General features: G+C 33.1%; 1 protein-coding gene across 1 annotated transcript in view; it reads left to right on the forward strand.

Annotated features, from left to right (window-relative positions):
* LOC129984741 (PAS domain-containing protein cky-1-like) overlaps window positions 1-21,637 on the forward strand; it is a 149,598-nt gene that overhangs the window by 67,844 nt on the left and 60,117 nt on the right. The window contains exon 2 of the mRNA XM_056094688.1: window positions 3,005-3,186. Coding sequence (XP_055950663.1) covers window positions 3,005-3,186 — 182 coding nt within the window. The remainder of the gene's footprint in view (window positions 1-3,004; window positions 3,187-21,637) is intronic.

The following is a 21,637-nucleotide window of genomic DNA, read 5'->3' on the forward strand; positions in this document are numbered from 1 at the left end:
GGAATGTTTTGGAAATAAGAGGATATCTAGTTGTTTTTTTTTTCTCTCGTTCTTTTTTTCCTTCTGAAGTTTTAATATTCACGTGAGAAGCAAGTATTTCTGTAAGTGGAGAGGTCAATTTTGTTTGCGTATGAATATCTCTGGCTCAATTCTTCGAGCAGGCACTGATGTGGACCTTCAATCAAAACTGTTCTAGTTTTCAACTCATTGCTGCGATGAGTAATGAAATGTCTGAATATATAATGATTAGTTTATTCAAGCTCAGATTTTTAGCTTACTGAATAAGTAATTCAAATAAACTTATGGCGAATTGGGTTTGGTAAAGAATAAAAAAGTGAATGATGGTTTGTTGAATAAGAAATGAAAAAAGTTAATTGAAAACAAAGATTTCAAATAAATGTCCTAAATTTTACCATGTCTTTAAAATAGATAAAAGGCAAAGTCAAAACCCTTCATTTCATACACTGGTCAGCAGTTAAAAATGTCAGCGCTTTTTTTTTTGTGGCATTCGGGTATTTTCATGAAGTGGGAAATATGAAATATTTGAATAATTCAAAATAATAGCATTACCAGTTTATCACAATTATTGCACTAGCGATTATTTGCATATGTTTTATGAAATAAAACAATCAAATGACAATTCCAAGATCTTTTTTTATATTATAGTTATTCTTTACAGTTATTCGTCGCTACCTTAAATAGAATGAGGTAGAACTATTAGAATTAATAAAACTCTAATAATGTCCTTGATTAAAATTTTCAAAAATTTGTTAACAAAGGGAGCTTATTAAATTTGATCCTAATTCAAAAAAGTTCTTAAAAATTTATTGAATAAGTTTTTAAAAAATTGAATATTTCCTTCTTGCTAATAGTCAATGCTTCATTTTGCTGATTGCTTTCTAATTTTGGGATTATTATAAAATATCTAATCCATAATAATATCGAATAAATTCGACTTCATTTTAACGACCCTCTTAAACAATTCTTTATTCTTTTTCGTCACCAAATTTAAAACCTAATTGTTTCTTTATTTTTATCACATTGAAAATTATAATTAAATCAGTTTTTATTAGCTCAGAGTTAGAAAAAGTCATATAGTCAATTTCTGAGATCATTGCCGCTTCTTGAGTCAGAGCTTCTGCTGTAGCCCAATGGGCCCTTTGTTTAAGATGGCCCGCGACACTGTTTATTAGACCCTCAGCCTTTCATTCGGCGTTATATAGCTGAGTTGTGTGGAATGGTGAATAATTGCCAGAGTGAAGTTCGTCACCCCTCCCTCGATAAGATTCCGATGAAACAATTTTAAATTTTGTCAACCATCATTCAGAGGCCGAGGACTGAAAACTAAACTGTCCGTCAGGCAAGTACTCTAGAAAATGCGGAAAAGGTCGCTGAAGCGAAATCCAAGCCGTCTTGCTTAGCTTAGCGAAACTTCAGTTCATAAGCCCAAGTAGATACCGTTTAGAAGAAGTGAATTTTCATTTATGAATATCATTTCATTCTGTGGAATAGCGAATGTTTATCTCTCAGTATTTTTTTTCCTTGCTAGTACTATTAATTTCGTGATTATTTGCATATATATATATATATATATATATATATATATATATATATATATATATATATATATATATATATATATATATATATATATATATATATATATATATATATATATATATATATATATATATATATATATATATGATGCTTTGTATGCATAGCCTATTTTCATTTGTCAAGTGCTAAAAGAATGTTTGCAAGGGGGATAGCAGCATTTATATTCCCCTATTAGATTTATATGCAATCAGCTGAATATTTAGCAATGACATAGAATTTCAAATGCAAATAAAAGTCGATATCATAAACACATATCAAACTTTTGCGCCCAAGCTTTTATTCTTATAGTTCCGAATGCTCACTCCGTAAAATAACGGAGCAACCAAACGCAGATATGTATTTTCGTTGTGCCTGTTGTAACTATTTTTGGAAGTAAAAAGAATGCATACTATCGGGAAGTGCTTTATTGAATACTAAAATACTGCTTATGTGTGCTAAAAATTGTGAAAGTGCATCTATTTATATATTTGAGCTTAAAATAGTGCATTTTTTAAAGGATTATGCAACCTTTGGACAAAGAAATAATGTGTATTATTTTGAAACATTAAACGAGGGGCATTTTTAGGGAAACTTTAAGGAGTACAAACGGTGGAGATGTCTCATTCACGAATATCGACAGCTTCGGTTTAGTTACATTCGGGCTCCATTTAGAAGAAGCACCCAGTTTATGTTGCAAAATATTTCCTCCTTTAAACCGCGATCGAATGATGGAATCAGCCGCCGTCTTTTCTTGACATTCCCATGCCATGACAGTGGGAAGACTTTAGACATCGGATTTGACTTCATCCGATTTGCATGTGTGTCAAATATGAGTGGAATGGGATTTCGAACTTTGAACTCTCGATGCCAAACTCTTGCCATTGTTTTTCAAAATATCACATATGAACTACTAAAAAGGCATAACATTTTTATTCAAAAAATTTAAATGGATGGTCAAAATGAATACAAAATGTGCTCGTTTTAAAATTTTTGTTTTTGATTTTTATTATTTAAATACAAAGTGTATATATATATATAGATAGATGTGTGTGTGTGTGTGTCTTTCGCTCTTCTTTAAATTGGAATGAGAAAATTTCCAAACTAGATTTTCATCCATGTTATTAATCAAAAATTAGCAATTGATTATTTTTCTTTTTATGCAGTCAGTATTGGCCAAGCTGCATGAAATTTAATATAGATTCTTTCACACACACCTTCTTTTTTTTCTCATTTTGTGTGCAGATTAGAACATCTTTTGAGATACTGAAAAACAAATTCGACTGAAGACTAATAGTTGAATCAGTGCTTTTGGGCAACTCGAATGAGACTCTCCATTCACGCTGTCTGTTTCCTGAATAGCATTTTCTGCAGAGCTTTAAAGCGAAGCGCTCTCTCTCTCTTTCAGTTTCGATGCCAACAAGTCGACGAAGGGCGCGTCCAAGTTGCGGCGGGACCTGATCAATGCTGAGATCGCCAACCTGCGGGACCTCCTGCCGCTACCTTCCTCCACAAGGCAGAGGCTCTCGCAACTGCAGCTGATGGCCCTCGTCTGCGTCTACGTGAGGAAGGCCAACTACTTCCAGCACGGTGAGCATCCCATACATACTCTCTTTGTGCATTCTGCCAATGTTTCAATTGCTGACATTTTACATTTTAATCGAAAATCCCGGTAGACTGCCTACATTATATTTGCAAGAACTTAAGGTATGGCTTATTCGTGGGAGGAATGAAAGGACTTACTAGAAACCTAATGTATCTTAATTTGGTGAGGGAAATAATCAAGAAAAATAGTATACATTATGTTCGAAATGCTGCTTATTGAGAACAACAATGTTATATTACTTTTATCAAAAGATAGTGTTACATCTATAAATCTTTTGAATGCATGCCTTTATTGACCTCAGGATCTATTTAAATAGGGTCTGTATTTAATATATCTCCGAACTAATAATGCAAGCATCTGAATTGTACGCTGATTTGTACTGAACTAGATGAAGGGGGGGGGGGAAGAGACTAACTGTAATCAAATATCTTCTTCTTTTTCTCCTTTTCATCCCCCCCCCCACCTTACCATTGTTTTATAAAATCCTATTATTTTTAGAACAGATTAAGTATTAATAGATTGAATTTTAGACAAGATACGACAAACATCGTTATTTTTATTTAATCCTATTAAATTACTTTTGTCTCCTTAAGTATCCGGATATAACTGGAGAAACAGCAACAGCAGATCTTTGTACTTGTGTCTTTCTTTTAAAATGAGGTAACCACATTTTAATAAGAGGAAAGGAAGCGAAATGAAGCTTTATTTTAAATTACAAATTAATATTGTATGCAAATTAATGCTTTTGAAATCAGCGTTCTTTTTAAGGTAATTCAAAACTTCTTTAATATTATATTTTGCTTTGTTATGTTACGCCACGCTAATTTTTTTATTTTTTATTTTTTTATAAAATGTTAAGACATACTGTTGTTAATCCTTGAAAAATTATTATTCATGCTGTTAAGCGTTACAAAACTGTTATTTCACAATTTGTCAAGTGGCATCAAAGTGAAGCGACAAATAAAGGTGAGCCCAGTATTATTTAGAATTGAGCATGCATTTGTTGATTTTCACATGTACGAAAAGCCAAAATCCTAATTTATCTTCTGCATACAGTTTTTGCAGAAATTATACAGCTGCTGAAACTATTCCATAACATTTCATGTGGTATTTCAATATCAGTCTGTGGTGCCATCTACCTCTCTTGCATCGTGTATAGAAATGTCATCCTTTTTTTTTTCCTTTGTAAAAACGATAATTTATGGGAATTTCTGCCGAGCATCATGTGATTCATTTCAAGATTGCTCCCCACTCTTCAAAACTCACACCTTAAACCGAAATAGAAAGTAATACGAATATATATATAATTTATAGCTCTGTTTCCCTGCTCAGTAAATCTCATGGTAAGGAAGATAGTTTTACAAATATAGTAATGTATGTTGAATGGATGCCGAGTCAGTGACCTTGCCTTGGCGAAAAAAATGAAGCATCCAGATTATTCGAGAATCATGGTGATATCTCCATTCATTCCGATATTTATTCCAGAAGCTTCATTGATTTTCATGGAAGCAAACAATGAAGCTTCTAGAGTCATTGTCAATCAATAAAAGAGGTAACGAGAAGTCTTCAGGGTGGGCATTTTGTGCTATTGCAGTTGTTCTACTAGTGTCCTTCTTTTTATTTTAAGTGCTGCACTTTCGTTCCATCATGAGAATACACAGCTGTGTATTCTTGTTTTCCTCTAGAACCATGTGTGCATGCTTGTTACTGAGCTTACTAGTAAGCAAGCCTTTCCACCCCACAACCCACGGACAGATTTTGGATTCTTTCCTTAACAACATATATGCAGAGGCGAAACGAGAGTAATCTGCTTCCGAAAAATAATATCATTCTTCTCCCCAATCCTTAACAATGATTTAGTAAATACTGATAGCGCCAGGAGCATGGCATTTTTTTTTTGTCCCTTCATATATTTTGTTTAAAAAAGAATGACATGAAAACACTACTGTTTTGTTCCCGTCAGTCTGTCACCAGGGGCTTTGGAGCTCTCTTGTCCTCTGGACTCTATTCCATTAGAGATTTTATGAATATTCCAAGGAATAGGAATTTAATCTCGCAATTTTAAGATCCTCAAATATGGAATCAAATGAAGGATATAGAAAGGCCGCTTAACTACGCGAAAGTATTTTCAAAAAAATAAGTTTATGAATTAAATTGAAGAGTTGTATTCTTTCCTATAATTAGCCGAAAATAACTTAACATGAAATTATAGACTATTTTCATCAAAAATTTGCACCAGGGCTTTAAAATGCGAGTTCATCTCCAAAAATTTATCCAAGTTATTAATCCGAAATTTAAATAATTGAACATAAAATTTGCATGGAAGAGAACAAAATTCCAAAAATAATAGTGGAAGCGTGAGCCTCCCAGCTAAAGTAGATTGCTAAAAATAATTTTAAAAAATGCATTTATATTTTATTACTCATGTATATGTAGTGAAGCTTCATACAATATTTAATCTGTGACTTCTTTTTTATTCTACCGTATTTACAGTTTACCCTATTTAAAATTGTACCCTATTTACAGTTTCCGGAAACTGATATTTTAAGGTAAATTTCATGAATTGATGTTACGTTTTTTTCAATGCCTAATGCCTTTTTTTACTTATTTCTTGGTTTATTCATTCATCCGAATTTCGGCATATCCAGATCGATTAAATACTTATTTAATTCAGTTAATCAGAATTCTACAAAAATGATTAACGCGAATAAATTCCTTTTCAGAATTAATTGGCGATGATTGTGGAAGGATTGCTTATTTTACAGATATCATTGGATTAAGCTTTGTTCCATGGATTTCCATTTTAGACTTTTCTTTAAAAAATCATGTCTACAAGCGGAAACAGTATAGAGTAATTTTGTTCAAGCAGATATATGGATTTATTTTCCCTTGTCAATTTATCAACATCGATTTCGATCAAATCTAAGACAAAATGGATTAATCTTAAGCTTCGCTAAGGTGTGAAGTAAAGAAGACGGAGAAGGAGGGAAATTTCCTGATTTAATCTCTGTGCTTTATTGGCGTATGAAATTGATTGCCGTTTCCTGGGACACGATTCTATAGGGGTGCTTTGCCATTTTTTTCGAACGCATCTGCCTCGAAATTCTCGCTTGCATCTGCTTGGCCTTTTAGACTGGCCAGAGCAGCTGCACCGTTTCCAAGTCACGTTCGCATTCTCCTATTCGAAAATCGAACCGGTGCTTTATTGAACATTCCGATAAAACGGAATATTCTGCACTTAATCGATGTTCCCCACCCTACCAGCAGTTTGAGAGCAATTCATCAAAGATACCTTCATTTGCTGTCTTCTCTCTTTTGCACCACTATAAGCAGTGCAGTTGCCTCAGTCAGTAACTATAAGCATTATTGCATTTGCGATTGTTTCAAAAGAATTCGTTTTCCAAAAAAGTTTTAAAATGTACCTAAAGTATTAAATTCTAAGAAAATAAGTATAATTATTATTTAGAACATTCGAAACTCTCCATTCCTTAAAAAATTTTTTAACTACAAATATTATCAAATTAATAACAACTTAGCACACCCTGTTACATTTCAAGGTTTTTTATACAATAATTTTCGACTGCGACCAAATATTAATTTTAAAATTGTAGACACATTCGTCGTTTTGTTAAATTCTTCAGCGCTAATAACAAAACGCTTTGGAAAGTTATCTTGATTCGAAATATTTTATTCAAATTTCACAAATAAATATCTTAATGTTTTAACAGGCAAAATGGGGAAAAACTGCAGTGAAAAACTTTTGGATGCATATACTAAACAAGTAGGACTACGTATAATGTATTTCCATTTTCTCAGAAATTTTTTTATTAATTAAGTCTTAGAAATTACTTTATAATTAATAGATTCTCAGAAATGACTGTTATTCAGACATCTGTGCACGGAGAACTGTTTACAATACCCATGTAAAGCGTTTGGAGTTGTAGATCTCCTATAAGAGTGAGTGAAAATAAATTGCTTCTGAGCAACCATGCCAGATAAAGAGCTGATTGAATTCTTAAAAATATTTAATGCTTAAATTTGGATATGCACTTTGGATTGTAACATCTTTCATTCAAAATCAAGATGGATGACCCGTTTTTAGTACCACTTACGATAATGAGTAGAATGAAAGAGTAAAGAAGTCATGTGATAAAGCAAAGCTTCTAAAACATCACTTTATTTTACTGACAAAATTCAATTTACTATTTTTAGACATCGGACATGACTCATGTTTCGTCACTGTCCAGCTCAAGTAAACTCATTCGTTTGAATATTTTCAGAGTTCATATTTTAAGAAACCTCAGATACGACGGGACAAAAAATATATATATATTACTAGACTATTTGGGATTCTTTGGTTGGACAATTTTCCAGGTCTGTAACATTCCGCGCACAGTGATTTCTACATCACGCAATTTACAGAAACTTTAAACATTGTGAAGCAAATCTCATCCATCACATATACACTTCTTATTGAAAAATGACAGCCAGCGTGTGTTTTTTCTTTGTAAATAGATACATTTTTAATCTTAATATAGTAGCATAAAAGATTTTTTTCCCAAAGAATAATCTGGAACTAAGTAGTCCTTAATTACAAAAGTTTGTGTATGTGTACTGTAGCGGGTTAGATAACAGATTTTCTATATGTAATACATTTGAATATCATTTGTTTTAGCATATGTATTTTTTTATTTAAATTGGATATTTGATTAAAACCATTTAAAAATTATTTATTTTTAATAATTTTCATAATAAAACGCTCATTTTGTTTTTGTTTATTTTTTGCATTTTACTCAAAGAATGATCCTTTTTTATAATACAGATAAATTGAATAATAAAATATCAAATCCGTAAAATTTTAAAAGGGAAACATTTACATTAAAAAATACTATAACTTTTTAAGCATATATAAATATATCTATTAATTTTTCACTCGAAATTATTTATTTTTAGAGATGAATATCTATTTAAAAATGCGCAAGTCATTGGTATATATTTATGCCTAAAATAGAAGTGTAAGTGTACATAAACTTAAAAAAAAAAATAGCTAAAAGCAATTTGTCTTTCTCGTACTTATAACAAAGCTGTGTGTGTGTGTGTGTGTTGAAGTTCTACAGGGCAGATCGTTTGGCCTACGATACCTACAATACTTTGGTATGTATACTTTAGAGTTCGAGAATATGCGTTCCAGAGATATTTTTTTTTAATTTTTAATTAATAAAAATGAAACGAAATTTCGAATTTTTTTTAAATAACTTTCTAAAATATCATCGCTCAAAAATGATTTTTACTTCAAGTTAAAGTTTTAAAAAAATTATCTTCTCAATGATACCCAAATTTTAACTTACCGTTTGAGTTTCTACTTTCAATTCATTTTTTAAAAATATTTTAAGAATATCTTTGAACAATTTATTTTGCACAAAATAAAAATGATGAATATAATGAACCAGAAATTTTTTTTATTGAATCATTCTTAGAAATATTGATTAAATTATATAAAAAAAATATTCTATGGTATTCATAAGATTACAATGTTGAAGGATTCGATCTTCTGTAGTAATATTTAAAAAAAATATTTTTTTGAAAAAAAAATTTCCGTATTTATTGAAGTTTTATTTCTTTCATTTCAAATTCAAATTTAAATATGACAGGAACTGACAGAAAATGAAAGAAATATATAGTACAATGTACTGAATATCTTAAAGCTTCTCTAATAATATAAGTTGTATTACTACCAAAATGTGGAGCTAAAAAGTATTTTGCTGAAAAAATACTAAGAGACCAAGATACATAAATATTTAATTGAACATTTTAGATAGAATTACTCTTACCGAACCAGGTGGTGGTCAAAGTATCATTTGAATAGCCTGCATTTACTTCTTAAATTCAGAATAGACTGCGATATTTTTGTTAAATAATTTTTCTGTTAACTTAAATCACGCTCATCATAGCGACTTTTCACAAAAGTCTTCATTTTAATTTCAGATTTCAAACGATCCAAATTTCGTCAATAGAATGGAGCAGCCCGTTTATTTACCTTTCAATGTAAAAAGTGGAATGCGCCGTGTTTTCTCACATCCGATCACAATGTTTCTCGCGCATTACTGACGAATAATAGTACCCACCCTAATCTGCCTGGCACCTATTCACCACCACTAAGTTTCTGTCAATGCGTTCCTTTAACTTTTTAATAATAACGTGTATCTGATTCGCGCATCTAGTCACAGAATACATATAAACACATTATATATGTGTGTTTACAATCACAGGGAAACAGTCAAAATAGCAATGAAAAAAGAATCGCTTGGAGGAGCATAAGATCTCAGATTTCCTTTAAATTCTTACATAGAGAGTTTTAATATTCCAAATGAGACTGTCATCTAATCAGACAGTTAAATAAATGAATATGTCAAAGGGTAGGAAGAGAAGATAAAGCGTCATCAAACGCAATGAGTATCTAAAGGAATGTATCTATAAGTAACCAACACAACAGAATATAGAGAAGAATTCTATGAAAGGCTTTTCTTGGCAGCGTTTGATAAATGAGAATTTATAAACGCAGTATTTAATGTCATTTAAATATCTTTATTCGTTTCTTTTAAATTTTAGTAATTAGAAACATGAAATGAGTAGATGGACCATTTGAAATAACTTTAAAACTCCGACTGAAGGGAGGTTTTACTTTAAAACAATATTTCCCTCTCTTCTTAAGCCTCTCATTAGAATTTTTTTCGACCAGTGCACTGTACCAGAGAAGATTAAAAGGAATCCGATCTAATCTGTGATGATTTTCCATGCTTTCGCTGGCAGCAAGTAAATCTGCCCACGCAATTTCCATTACTGAAGTTCGTTCCCCAGCAGAACGACCGAAGCCCGCCATTATCGGCGAAGAAAACGGTGAATTGAAGCGACAGGAGTCGAAATGGAGAGAAGCCTGTCAGAAGATGAGACGAACATGTTATTTGGCATCGAAATTCATTCCAACATGTTGAATTCCCTCCTTCATTTCTAACCCTCTTCCACCCTCCATCACACCGATTTGTTCAGAACGAGATGCTTCAACGGGGCCTTGTCGGTAGCACACACCGCAAACCACTGGGCCGGTCCCCTCACGACTTGCTGCGGCCAACCGAAGAACCAAAAAATGAGCGCTCTTGCACCTACAACCCTTGAAACAACCCCCGCTTACAGCTGGCCCATCGGTCACGACCGGCACTTTGTTAGACATCACCGCTTAATGATACATCATACCATGCTCCACACGGGACTTTACAGCAGTTGACGGCGGGGGGTGAGAAAAGAACTTCTTGATGTTCTATTAAAATCTCGAAAACAAGCCCCCCTTCTCCACGTGATCGACCGCTGCCTTGGTGATGAACATCAATTAAATGGGGGTGAAATTAGGCGATCGTGGGAAACAAATATTTTCCAAGGTGAAATCTACTTTTTTTTCCCTCCCTGCACATTCTCGGAAGGAGGTTTCTTCAAGCCTCTCAGGTAGGAAGCTAATTGCGAGCAGAGGGTCGAGTCTTCGAACCCTAATAATCGTCCATTTCAGGTGAGGCATGGGGGGGGGGCACCCTCTATGAGTGATGGAATGTTGGATGAGCCATTTCGTATTCCATTTGTCTTTACCTTGTTTATTCGCTCTGTTGATCGTCAGTGGAACTATATGATGAATCCCTGTGAAGTTCATGGTAACCACAGCCTGAGGTATAATCCTTCTATTTAGAGGGTAAAGGTTGCTTATGGGCATATTTTTCTAAAATAATAGTTTTAAAGCAGGTGCTTTTAAAATATGCGCCTTGTGAACTGTGCCAGGGAAAAAGGGGCCAGATAATGCATTCATCTGATAAACATAATTGTTTGCTATGAAATTAACTTCTAGACGCGAGATGGCTATATTTCGCAGGGTTCTTTACGCGAATAATAGAAGTTTGGTGTACGTATAATTGTTCTTCCATATGAAGTTTAGTTGAACAGTGTTTCATGTGTTCGAGCAAATTTCGTTTCGCATTTTGGATTCTTTTAAGACTATTAATCTTAAATCTTTTTGCTTTCAGATCCATGACCAGCTGCTAAATTTTCTTTCAGGATACAGAACTTGAGATATATGTATTATTTTATTGATATATATTTTGGAAGTTAGGATAAATATTCTATAAACATGAAAGATATTCTTCATTTAATTTGAATAGCATTATTCATTTAATATTGCTATTCAAATTCATTACCTTTATTCATTAGAAAGGAGCAGTATTCACTATCTTTAGATAATAAACTGATTTTCATCACCCAGCGGACAGTAATGTGAAATTTGTCTTTCTGGGGTTCTTTCATAAAATATGATTTCTTAATTTGTAGTTATGTTTTGTCTTATGTATATTCCATTTGATACCCTTTACTTCATTTACTTCATTGATACCCTTTACTTCATTGACTGTTTAAATTCATTAGCGAATTCGATGTACGATTAAAATATTTAATGTTTTTTAGAAAACCCAGTTTATATTATAGATTTGATTTATTGAATACTACCAAATTCATTTTCAACTCCTTTTCTCTCATTTTAGAAAGATTACACATTACAATACAAAAATCTCCACACATCGTAGAATATTATACATTTTTGCAGTACAATCATTTAACAGTTTTAGAAAATGACAAAGCAGCTGTAACTTTTCCACTGTGGTAAATTGCTCAACTTTTTTTTTTTTTTAATGTAGGACGACAAAAAATAATTGGAATTTTCTGGTCACAGCAAACATGAAGAGATGAACTCGAAATTCATTCATTCACAATTCTGGAAAATAGAGTTTGTGTGTGTGTGTATGGGATTATAATTTTTTATAGGAGAGAATAATATTCTAGTTCTTTCAATGTTAATTTTGCGAAATCTCCTTCAGATGGAATTGATATGCAGGAATTGGACAGATATTCTCCCTTAAATGTTAAGTAACTTCAAATAAAAAAAAAAAAAAAAAAAAAAACGCTCTAGCTTTTTAAAAGAACAAGATTAAGATTTTCTTTTTCACAACAAAAACCAAACAACAATTTTTTTTTAGTAGCAATAGCATTCTCGAATTGGGAAAAATATTAAAATCTGGCCAGCCGGTTGACACAGCGGAAGCGAGAGTTGCTACAATTCGACTTGTATAGCAGATATTGGCAAGTCACCACGGTGCTCTCTGGCGAAACCGGAAGTCTGTTATGATTCAGACGGAGGTCTAAGGGGAGACTTAATCGAATCTTACATTACGGATGAATATGAAGAGCGACACGATTTAAAATAAAATTCAAATAAGTTTAAACCTATTGACAATCACGGTTCATTTTATCTACTCACATTCTTTGTAAACATTCTCCATTCTGTGCAAGACCCATCATAGAGCTGTTCAAAAGATTGACGCGCAGTATTTCAACGAGCGAAATCTTGAGTTGTTACAGCCCTGGGCGAATACAGATTGACATTTTAGGAGGGGGGAGTCACCTTCAAGAATTTAAGTACATTTCTTGGATAAGTACATTTTTTAATGGATTTTCGGGTCAATAAAACTATTATATTGGCTGAGAATAAAGAATTAAGGCATTAACTGCCGTTATATGGCATGTGATTATTTTAAATGCGAAATTAGAGTTGAAATTTTCAAAATTTAGTTAATTTGTCAGGAAACAGGAAGAAATAATAAAATGCAAACCATTCATTTAAGCTACCATGATTGCGACATTAAATTTACCCCAAGCTTTGGCTATACTCTCTATATATAACATAGAGAGTATGTATATGTAACATGTAGAACGGATTACAACTTTATTGTTAATGTATAATGTACAGCAATGTTTTATGAACACACCACTTTGATACGACTATAAAAAAATGTGTCGCTCATAGTGTTTATAACAATGGTTTCACAAGAGTCCTTGACGGCAAATTGATTGCTCATTAATGAAGATTTTTTACTACATTTTTAAAGAAAATTGGAAATATCCTACCATAAAAAGGTGGATAAATAAACCAATTTATTCGATTCCTGTTCCTAACCGATTTCGATAAAGTTTTTTTTAATTAAACAATCATATATTTGTATCATATATATTATCAAACAATCCTTTCTTTTAGATTACAATATGGTCCACAATTTTAGAAAGGATTCTGATCCCCAAGACTTTCCCTTGTATCCGCGCTTTTACAATAAACCCTCTTTTTTATATAATGGAACATACGTAATCTCACCATTTCACAGCTTCACAATTAGAATAAGACATCAGCTTTTTTTATTATAAAACAATTTATCCATTCATGATAAAATGGAACATACTGTTATACACATTGCATAGTGCTGTAATGACAAAAACTCGCTGCATCACGCTATGCGCCAGCTTTGATAGCAGTAGCACGCACAATTTATTGATGAGTTTTGATTAGTACAGATTTTTTCACTTAGAAGATACGCCATGCTTAGAGAGATAAGAAAAAAAAAATTAGGACTGTTTTTAACCTACCTACCCCAAAGAATAAGACGCAGGGGTTTACCATAAAGTAGTTCTGCATGGAAAACACTCAAGTCCTCTTTCAAACTTGCTCAGATACCCAGCATGACAGTTGGTAGAATACTCCAACGAGATGTGGAACGGCAATCATCTTCCATCTATTCATGAAATCGCTCACTTTGCCATTTGAAGCCAAATGATAGCTCGTTGTGCGGATTCACAAAGAACCTTAAAATCGAGTCTATCCGATTCAAACTGCAGGCCGCGATCTGCAGTCATTGTTTCAGATACTGCAGATCTTGTCTGTTAGTCCAATTTCACAAATTTTTAAAAAAAATCTTTTAGAAGAGTTTATAATTTTCATATCGTGCATCAGGAAAATGTCCGGACCGCTTGAAAATCCATCACCGCATGCCAGACAGTAAACATATCATAGGATGGTGTTAATAACCATACGAAGTCGAGATGGATGTGATTGAATCGTACTGAAATGAGAGGAAACTGTTAGACTGGAAACTTGGAATGGCTCGATATCTGATTTCTAGAGAAATAAATGCAGTCTTTCCATAAGAAAGTTCAGATAAATATCTTATTAATTTATTCGTAACTTCCCTTGAAGATAAGATAAATAATAAATGGTATATATATATATATATATATATATATATATATATATATATATATATATATATATATATATATATATATATATATATATATATATATATATATATATTTGTGAAAATTGTTTTGAACGTAAGGGCATCTTGGTACCAGTTGAAACATTAAATATCAATTAGAATCCGCATCCAAGTTTAGTATGTTTAAGTTTCAATCTTGAACAACAATAATCACGAACTATTTTCTCCAGCCATAGTTTCATGACTTATTTTAGTTGACAAACGAATTTCAGCTACAAGGGAGAACGCGCCAGTTCAAACATTGGAATCGCCTGCAACGTAATGGGTATCGGTCAAAAATTGGGTCACACAAAAAAAATGTTTAATTATCTAATTTGATAAGATGACTTTTTTTTTAGCTTGAACATCATAGATTTATGATCACAATAAATTGGAAATTTCTATCTTACAAAAAAAAAAATGTCGAAAATGATTAAGAGACGATAGATCGGAAGTAATTCTCAGTGACAGCTGTTATAATTTTTTTTATATTTAACTTGCGAGGGGAAACAAAGTGGTTGAGGCTTGTTGTCGACATGTTGGCTCAAAATAGCATCTGTAGTTAATTCCAATGCATCAGAACAAGAGACAATGCCGCATCGTCACTTGGATGTATAAGCAAAATAGCGTTGGTACATATATTATATCGGTTTTTCTTTTTTATTATTATTCTTTCTGACTAAGTTATAACGCGGGGCTTACACATGCACAGCTTGGACATGAAAGTGATGATAAAATTAAACTTTTGCTAGGAACCGTAGAAAATCATAAACAGTCTTAGGCACTGGAAATTTGGAAACAACTTTAATCTTTCCATATAAAGGAGAAATATTTTCCTTGCTAACTAAATATTCAAAAAGAAGCACTTCGGTTTCTCCAAAAATACATTCTTGAATGTTTAAAATTATGAAATATTGATTAAATCTATGAAAACTCTGTCGCAAGCCATGCAAATGTGTGGGAAAAAAATCTTTAGATGCGACAAGAACATCGATTACAAACACAGCAATTTAAATTACTGAAAGCGTCTTCCAAAGAAACACTAAAACGTTTGACTTAACTTTCTATAGGGGTGGTCATTTTTTCTTTATATCGGATTAGTTGATTGGTATCCGACTTTTAAGTTTTAGTTACAATTTGGATTAGAAAAAATTATTTTGCCATTTAATTCCATAGAATGAGTACTTTTAATTTCTCAAATGTGAGTCATCTCGGTTTACTAAACACGGGAGGTCCGTTAATGTGTAAACAGTTATTTGTAGAATGATTTACATATGCCAGATTGAGAGCACGTTTGATTACATTAGAAATTTAAAACGGTTGATGGTAACAAGAACCGTCCAAGATCATCGTTACGCCACTGTTAGTTTTAGCATTTACTTTAAGGAAAGTCATCTTGTCAATTAATTAGTCAGCGATTTTTCACATCGATAAGATGAATCATTCTTTAAAAAAATGCACCCAAAAAGGTCAAAGACATCTGCAACCACAAATTTCTATGAAAGTAACCGTCATGTGCCAATATCCAAAGCAACATGTCTAGCGCCGTAAGTTCTAGCGCTGAAGAATTGGCTGCATACGAAACGAAATTCGCGTCCAATGCACATTTAGTTGAATTTCCGTAAGAAGCTTGGTGAACAGAGATAGCGGCAGAGCTATTAATTAAAAATGGAAGTTGCGATCTGCGGTCGTAAACAAATAAGCGGCTTAATCCATTGTAATCGCCAGCAGCTGCTACATCTGACGAATTTTTCCTTCTTACACGCACATGGTTCCACATATTTTTTTTAGCTTTATTGGCACAATCATTTCTTAGTGTTAATGTCTGCGAAAAGACGCAATCGAGAATAAGATTTTTGATTTTCTATTTCTGTCCTTACTACACAATAACTGTGTAGCAACTCACTGATCTTGCATTGACAACCTTTCCATTTTTGGCTCTGGCGCATTTAAAGAAGAATTCGTTGAAAATGCACAAATCATTGCAGTCAGTTAACTGTTGCTTTTGATTAATTTTATCATAGATCTGTGCATTATAAACAGACAAAATGTGTTGCATTGTCAGGGTCTACATCATGTGGAGATTAAAGAGGCTCCCTCATTTAAATGCTGAAATCTTTAAAAAAAAAAAAAAAAACGCTGTGGTTTTTACAAGAGCAAGAATACGATTTTATTTTCTCAAAAATAACAAAACCAAGAAAAATCTAAAAAGAACAAACAGTCGTAACTCTGTTGTACTGAGAAAAATATTAAATTTAGGCTAACCATTTAACATAGTGGGTAGTGACAGTCGGGGCAGCTTAATCAACGCAGTAGGGAGTGGCAAGTCATCATGAATATTAAAATCAAAGGAGAGTGAGGAAAAAAAGATATTATTTAATCGATTTTGGAAAAGAAAGCAGGTATTGATTTTGTAATATGCATTTAAAAGAATAAGAAGACCATCATAAATCTAACATTTTGAATCAAACTGAAGGAAACTGTAACTACTTCATGTCAATAAATCTCCTCCACTGTTCTCCATTAAAAAAGACCCTGACAGAATATTTTATTTCCTCAAGTAATATCTTTCTGAGCGATAAATCAGATATTGTAAATGCATAGATCTCTCACGATTCCGTCCACCAGCAATTTTACGACCAGAAATTTGGATGCAATTCCGCTCAGCTTATACTTTTAAAAGTAACCATCTCGACTCGGTTGCATCCCAGTTTTCAGTTGCGTGGAGCCTGCCCCATCTTGCATATATCAAGCTTCTTGAGTCTGAATAATTCATCAAAAAGTCCGCATCCCATCGTACCGGAGAAGGATGATTATAGGCTCATTGTGCAAGAGTAATGGTTTGCCGTGATAGGTGGGTTTATGACACTAAAAGACAATGTAATGGAAATGGAGAACACAAAGAAAGAGTTGTGAAAGCTAATCATAGTCCAACCTGTTGCGTAATGCGTGCATCAGCGATGCTCCTGGAAAAGAAATTACTCGGGAGAGGGAAGATCACTTTTAATCATGGGGTCAGGAGGTGGTCTCAGTTGCTGGTACAATGAGGTCCCTGCACCCGGGGTGTCATTAACAGGAAGACTCTTTAGGTTCTTTGGAAAGCCAGGAGAGGAGTTTAGGAATGATTCTACAGTTGGAATTTCTTTTTTCTTGGTTATGATCAATGACAATTTGGCGATGCCGTCAAAACTAAAGGGTCAATCATTGCGCTTGATTAAATACTCGTAATTATGACTGAAACATTTTCAAAGTAAATAAAGTATCTGAAAAGAAATTATTTGCCATTTTTCGATAATGAGTAGAATGCCACTTCGACTCCACCACTTCATTCTCAAATTTGCAAAAGAAACAAATTTGACCAAAACGCTCTGATAATTATTTTATGAACTGAATGCGCAGAAATCGGCAATTTTATAAAGATTCTGCTATAATTAAAAATATTGAAATTTTTGGTTGGCTTCTTACACATTTATTTCTCCCATAAATTTAAAACAAGATTTAACAGAGGAACGTTATTTTAATTTCATGGTTATTGAACATGGCAGAATAAATTTTAAAGCGATTGAATCAATTAATTCAATAAAATTAATTTTTAAAATTAACAAGTTTTGCAAATAAGTGATTATAATTTTGGAGTGTTTTGAACTCTTACTTGAGTTTTATATTTCTTAATCACACTCGAACACACCAGAGAGAATTTAGATTGCGAGAGATATAGTAAAAAATATTTCTGCATTACAATGACACGTTTGTAATATTCCTGAATTTCGGAACTAAAGAATTATAATGGCAATGAAATATTTATAACACTAAATGTGAGGGTGAATTTAAAAACATGCAAAAATAAATAAATAAAGCGTATAATTTTTTTTTTTTTTTTTTGATAATTTAATGCATTTGACGCCGGATCTATTATTAATGTGGAAACAAAAGAAAAAATCGAGGAAAGAGAAATACCATAAATGTACATTAAAATACTTTTAAAAAACTGAACAAACGATATTTTCAATTCAAATTTCTGTAGATGAAATAACATAACATGGGGGGGGGACATATTTCAAAATCTCCAACCAGTTTTTTTAAACAAAATTCACTCTTAGTTGTAGGATTTATATTCACACTAGCCAATTAAGAATCATAAAAATAACACAGATACATTTATGTTAGAAAAGCAAATGATTTTCTGTGTGAGTGTGTTAAGATGTATGCAGAAAATTTAATATTTATCTTATTATCCTCTCCTTCCATGTTGCCGTTATCCCTTTCGTCTTGTAGCATTCGTGGTCTTTTTTTTTCTCCCCCCCCCAAGCAACGAAAATGTACTTTTGAAAAGCTTATACTATACTCTTAAAAAAGCTGTACTCTTAGCACAGCCAAAAAGTCCATACATGTTAACGACTCAAATCTTAGAACTTAAATTCTGATTTTTCAAGTATTAAGTTTAATATGCGGAAACTCGTCTATAACACGATGTTAGCTATGCATACGGCAAATTTTCAAAACGTGCTCAAAACCAGATGATCTTCACTATACGTTAAACAATTTTGGTCGAGCGGCCAGCAATATCAGCACTGCAGACAACCAAGATCTGAATTTGTAGCCGAAGGGTCTGAAGGAGCAGTTCCTCGGAAACATTGTTTACAAGAGAGCCAGATGATTGGGAACAAGAGTAGACGACTCTTAAAAAAGGGGGAAATGACATTATTGCAACTGTCGGTGTCTTCTGTAACATAAAGGAACCCCTTCCTTAACCCGCAAACCCCTGTTTACGGATAAAGGCAAGATGGAAAATGATCCCTTCCGTGGCTACCTCGGAAGCCAGTGATGATGCACATTAGGCGTCAGGAAACCAGTGCTTTTCGCCGCATCACCTTATTTTTAAGGTGATTAGGTGGGTGTGAGGTAGCCATCAAGAGACGATTGAAATTCAGATTGCGAACCTCTCTTTCTGCGGCTGTTGCGTGAGCGAAAGAGAGTCGGCTGTGATCCGATTTTTGACCTGGGCTGCTCACGGCGCCGACGAGAGGCTCTCCCGAGGTAATCATAGATCCCAGGATGCGACTTTTGAAATGATCGTGGAATGAGGGTAGATATTGCTACGGAACATGCCCAATGAATCGTCTGGTTACATGCTTTTATTTCATACAGCATGTAATAAATACATTCGTCCATTTATAACACAATTCACGCAATCCGATTTATCCCTTGATGATGCTCAAATACGTTCAAGAGTGAAGGAGGCGCAAGTTGTATGAAGAATGATTGTCCCATTATTGGCATGAAATGCATCTTATACATCGATGTGATTGCAGTGATTTGGATGCCATGATTTGATATTAAATGGCATACTATAAATGCATCAGCCTCTGACAATATAATTAATTAATTCTGTGTCGTATAAAACCTTAAATAAACTTTTGAATTAAATAAAGAATACACAACGCGAAGTCAAAATAATTAATACAACCAAATAAAGCTCAGAAAAAAAAAGCCTTTTTTTTTTTTTTTTTTTTTTTTTTTTTTTGCGTTATGTAGAAATGCAAAGAAGCTTTACTATACGAAAATTGCGTCGTCTTTAGATTGTTGCAATTTTTGCACCGTGCAATTAGTATTCTACGCTGTAGGAGAGCATGAATTGAAGGCAGTTTTTTATTTTATTTCGCGATTTTAAATATTTCTGTGGCAGCCTGTCTTAAAACGGTACCAATTCCAATATTCCCCGCTAAATGAAGTCATATTGAAATTCATTAAGCTTTTATTAAAAAGTTATTTAACATTTAGGATTTCAAAAAATTAAATTTTTGCAATCTTTTCTGCTCTTAAGATAGAAAATAATAATAATAATATTTCTTTATTTCCTATTATTTTTTTCTTTAAAAAATTTCTTTCGGTATAACTAATGCAGCACTCTTGATTATGTTTTTAATTTTTTTATCCTCTAAATACTACGTGACTTCTAGTGCCATTTCATCGTTGTTTGTTAAACTCAATTTTTCATGAATTATTACATGTCAAACATCATATCGTCACATACGAGCCTCACATTACTCGCGGAAAGTGCAAAACGAGGAATAAGAGAGAAAAACATTAAAAATAAAGGAGAAAAACTTTCTTTTTCATTTTCTTTACAACTGAGAAAAGCTAGAGGGAAAAAAAGAGTGACAGATTATAATAAAAACATTCCAAGTGGAGAAGAAAACTGGGGGCTGTTAAAACCAGAAACAAAATATTAATTTTATCGAACAGCATTATTAGAATTTAAAAAATCAATTCGTATTTTTTTAAAAATTTCTTTGAAATTTCATCGAGCTTTATGATGTAGTTATGTGTTTATCTCATATTTTTTTCCATTTATTTCCATATAAAAAAGAGAATATAAAATGAACTAATCAATAATATTGAATCAGTGTTAAGTAGTGTTAAATCGTTTCTTTAAATATAAAATCTTCTATTGTATCCTTTTCCAATAACACAATCGACTCGATTTCTGCAGCCTCATTCCAGTGTCTCAACACCGCATTTTAAATCCATCCTCTCATTTACTCACAAATTCCTCATCATTCCAACCTCTGCATACGGCACTGCCAAAAATTCCGTGACCATTTTGCCGATGTTACATTTATGGAGCGTAATTACGTAATCCTTCTCCGTCAGCGTTATTAGAAGCCCTGCACGACACGGATGTGGATACAAAGTAGCACTGCTAACTGCGAAAATAACTGCCTCGTAATAGCGCAGTATTAATGGAGCAGGGGAATGGATAGAGCATTATTTGAACTAATAAATCTCTAACTGGCTAAAAAATCGAAATTTCAGCCAAATCCATAAGTGCCCACGGGTCGTTTGACTATCCCCTCAGGTATCGTCTGCGTCTTCACGGCGCCCCTCCGATCGCCTCAGGGCCTGCCGGGTGTAAATAGACCCATTTAAGCATCTTCATATCACGTGATCGAGCCTCTCTCCCCCCCCCCCGACTTTTTTTTTCTTTCTTTTCTTTTTCCTCCCTTCCTCTATTCTTACCTGAGGTTTCTGTGGAAGGAGAAAAACGTTTTCGGTTTTCGGCAGTTCTCAGGCACTTTTTTTTTTTTGGATCTCGGAGGGATAATGAGCAAAGAGGTCAAAGGTTGGTCGAAAGCAGTAAACTCTCGCTATCTTTGGAGTATAAATACAGAGGGGTATTTGGAAATAATGATGAGAAGATGAGTTAAGTTTGTCTTGTTTTGGTTTTACTTGCCTAAAAAAAAATTAATAAAATATTTTAAAA

This window comes from Argiope bruennichi, chromosome 9 (genome assembly GCF_947563725.1).
Source record: "Argiope bruennichi chromosome 9, qqArgBrue1.1, whole genome shotgun sequence".
Classification (NCBI taxonomy): Eukaryota; Metazoa; Arthropoda; class Arachnida; order Araneae; family Araneidae; genus Argiope; species Argiope bruennichi.